This window comes from Neltuma alba, unplaced genomic scaffold (assembly GCF_004799145.2).
Source record: "Neltuma alba isolate B1F8T4 unplaced genomic scaffold, ASM479914v2 tig00011283_pilon, whole genome shotgun sequence".
NCBI lineage: Eukaryota > Viridiplantae > Streptophyta > Magnoliopsida > Fabales > Fabaceae > Neltuma > Neltuma alba.
This window is the reverse complement of record NW_021635992.1, coordinates 445,449-448,826: the sequence shown is the minus strand read 5'-3', so window position 1 is coordinate 448,826 and position 3,378 is coordinate 445,449. Positions and strand designations below refer to the sequence as shown.

Below are 3,378 nucleotides of genomic sequence, written 5' to 3'. Positions count from 1 at the left end.
AGGAGAAAAATATGAGAGAGAATGTATGGGAAAAAAAGATAATAAGAGAGAGTATATTAATTAAGAGTAAAGTGAATAAAAATTCATTTATTATTTACATAAACCCAAAAGAGATTTTGTAAAAGAAGATAAACTAATTCAAAAAAATTGAATATTATAACAAGGAAATGAGGAAGTAATATTTAAATAATCATAGCCAATTAGGGTGTGGCGTACACGAAGTGAGTTAGAACCCGCTTTCCGTCATGGTTGGGAAGATCAGTGGCCCAAACTACAATTAAAAAGTTCGTTGGGGTAGTTGTATCCTCCCCCTCCCTTCCAAACGCTCACTTTTAAAACTCATTCACCTTTCCATAAATTCGCATCCTATATTTCTTACGTTCTCATTTCTCTTATATGCTCCCTTCATTCTAGACCTCAGCATCGATCCCATTTTCACCTCAGAAACAAAAGTTCATTTTTCATTTCGATCAACCTTCATAACTTTCCAGAAGACATCGTCGATCATCCCAAAATGTCGGATCAGAAGAATCCAAACGCAGAATCTGGAGGTGGCAGTAATGTTTCCGTTGAAGCAGCACAAGGAAGAATGAACAGTCTTCCCAATTTCCTGTCATCTGTGAAGCTCAAATACGTGAAACTTGGCTACCATTACGTGATCTCCAATGCTATGTACCTTTTCCTCATACCAGTTCTTGTTTCTGCTTCGGCTCATCTATCAACTCTCTCGGTCCAAGACATAATCCAGTTATGGCAAAGGCTTGAGTTCAATCTCGTCCAAGCCACTCTGTGTTCGAGTCTTTTAGTGTTCTTAGCCACCTTTTACTTCATGAGCCGTCCACGAGGTGTTTATTTGGTGGATTTTGCGTGTTACAAGCCAGACCCAGTTCGAATGTGCACAAAGGAGTTGTTCATGGAGAGATCTAGACAAGCAGGATTCTTCACAGAGGAGAACTTGATGTTTCAGAAGAAGATTCTAGAAAGGTCTGGTTTGGGACAGAAGACTTACTTCCCACCCGCAGTTTTAAGTGTTCCACCAAACCCATGTATGGCTGAAGCGAGGAAAGAAGCAGAGGAGGTGATGTTCGGAGCCATTGATCAACTTTTGGAGAAAACTGGTGTAAGGGCTAAGGATATTGGGATCTTGGTCGTGAATTGTAGTCTGTTCAATCCGACGCCGTCTTTGTCTGCCATGATCATCAATCACTATAAGCTGAGAGGGAATATACTAAGCTATAACCTTGGTGGTATGGGATGTAGTGCCGGCCTTATCTCTATTGACCTAGCCAAACGCCTCTTGCAGGTTTGCTTTTTTCCTTTCTTCTACTTCTCTTATTGATCTAACAAGTTGATTTAGTACACCAATGGCTTCCTAGCCACTTTTTGATTCATTACTTTGTGACCCACATGAAGATACGGTTCGTTCTGATCCTCAATTTGTAGATCTGAGTCTTATATATGCTAGATTTTCGTTGGGAGAGTAGATTTTCGTTGGCAGCTGAGTTTTGTTGCTCTTAAATATAGATTCGTTTACATCAAATTTTTTTTTTAAATTAACACTTTAAATATGTGATTTTATTATGGGGAAACTCGAGAAAAAAGACATTGGAAATAGAAAAACTGAAAATAAGGATCCGTTATAATATTATTATTAGTTTTTGACAATAATTGATAAGCAAATGACAACAGTTTTTATGAATAGGTTCCTATACGTAATTTTTAAAATTTTTAAAGTCTTTTTTTGTGATTTTTTTCTTTTATTATGCCCTCTGAATCGTTTCAGAATAAGAGGAAAAACTATGTAATTTCATTTTAGGCATGCTTTTGTTTATGTTTAACTCTGGTTAATTTATTGCCTTTGACACAGCAAATATTTCTGTCAATGTTTTACATTATTATGGTGCATATATAGTTATTGAAGCTCATTATTTATGTGCGTCTATATATGTATATGTGTACGTAGGTGCATCCAAATTCTTATGCTTTAGTAGTAAGCATGGAGAACATAACCCTAAACTGGTACTTCGGCAACAACCGATCCATGCTCGTCTCGAATTGCCTCTTTCGAGTGGGCGGAGCAGCGATTCTACTGTCCAACCGTTCATGTGATCGCCGGCGTTCAAAGTACCAACTTTTGCACACAGTTCGAACACACAAAGGCGCAGAGGACAAATCATACGGCTGCGTCTTCCAAGAAGAAGACGATAACAAAAACATTGGCGTCTCTCTCTCCAAAGACCTCATGGCTGTTGCAGGAGAAGCCCTCAAAGCCAACATCACAACCCTTGGCCCTCTGGTTCTTCCCATGTCGGAACAGCTTCTCTTCTTCTTCACGCTGGTGGCTAGAAAAGTTCTGAAGATGAAGGTTAAGCCCTATATTCCAGACTTCAAGCTTGCTTTTGAGCACTTTTGTATTCATGCTGGGGGAAGAGCGGTTTTGGATGAGTTGGAGAAGAACTTAGAGCTCAGTGATTGGCACATGGAGCCATCGAGAATGACACTGTACAGATTTGGGAACACTTCGAGCAGTTCATTGTGGTACGAATTGGCCTATACTGAAGCTAAAGGGAGGATCAAGAAGGGTGATAGGACATGGCAGATTGCTTTTGGGTCTGGGTTTAAGTGTAACAGTGCTGTGTGGCGTGCCTTGAGGACAGTTAATCCTGCGAAGGAGAAGAATCCTTGGATCGATGAGATTCATGAGTTTCCAGTTCATGTTCCTAAAGTGGAAACCATCGGCTCCTAAAATTTGATGTTATCCAATTATATATATATATATATATATATATATATATTGGGAAGTATAAGTAGATGATAATTGATCCTGTGGCTTTTTAATTTGCCAATGAGGTGAAGTTGGGAGAGTGTGGATAAATTTATCGCCCTACCTGAACAGTTATGGAATGATTAATTGTGGGATTGTAAAGTGGAGAACTTTGAATTGAGTTATTAATTTTAATTGGTGGCCGTGTCGTAATTAAACTTTATTTATTGACCTTTGAAAGGTTATGTAAATTCGAATGTGAATTCCAGGCGGCGTTGGAAAAAACCTTTGAACTATAGAGTAAAATATAATTTCTGAGCTATTAGATTTGATGGTTTCCATCTGGCTCTTGCGTACTCTTGTAATAAACGGAAATCTGGAATTGGGAATTTTGTGAGAATATTGGCAACGAAGTAGTGGTCGGCTATTTAGTGCATTGCAAAGTGAAAATGGGCTCTGGACACAACTTCATAGAGACCCAAAGCTTAGTCTCCTGGGGACCCATGTCTTTCTTTCAACCCAAAACTACTTTGTCCGCCAACTTGAAAACCTCAAAAACTATAAACTTATTTGGAATAGCTTATAAGTAACTTTTCAAATGTGATTTATAAAAT

At 38.5% G+C, this 3,378-nt stretch overlaps 1 protein-coding gene across 1 annotated transcript; it reads left to right on the top strand.

The window, feature by feature from the left end:
- Nucleotides 1-396: 396 nt before the first annotated feature.
- On the top strand, nt 397-3,089 carry LOC114711188 (3-ketoacyl-CoA synthase 11). Its single transcript, XM_028895551.1, has 3 exons — nt 397-1,303; nt 1,964-2,745; nt 2,814-3,089. Coding segments are annotated over exons 1-3 (1,572 nt in total). The 5' UTR covers nt 397-514; the 3' UTR covers nt 2,815-3,089.
- The last annotated feature ends 289 nt before the right edge of the window (nt 3,090-3,378 follow it).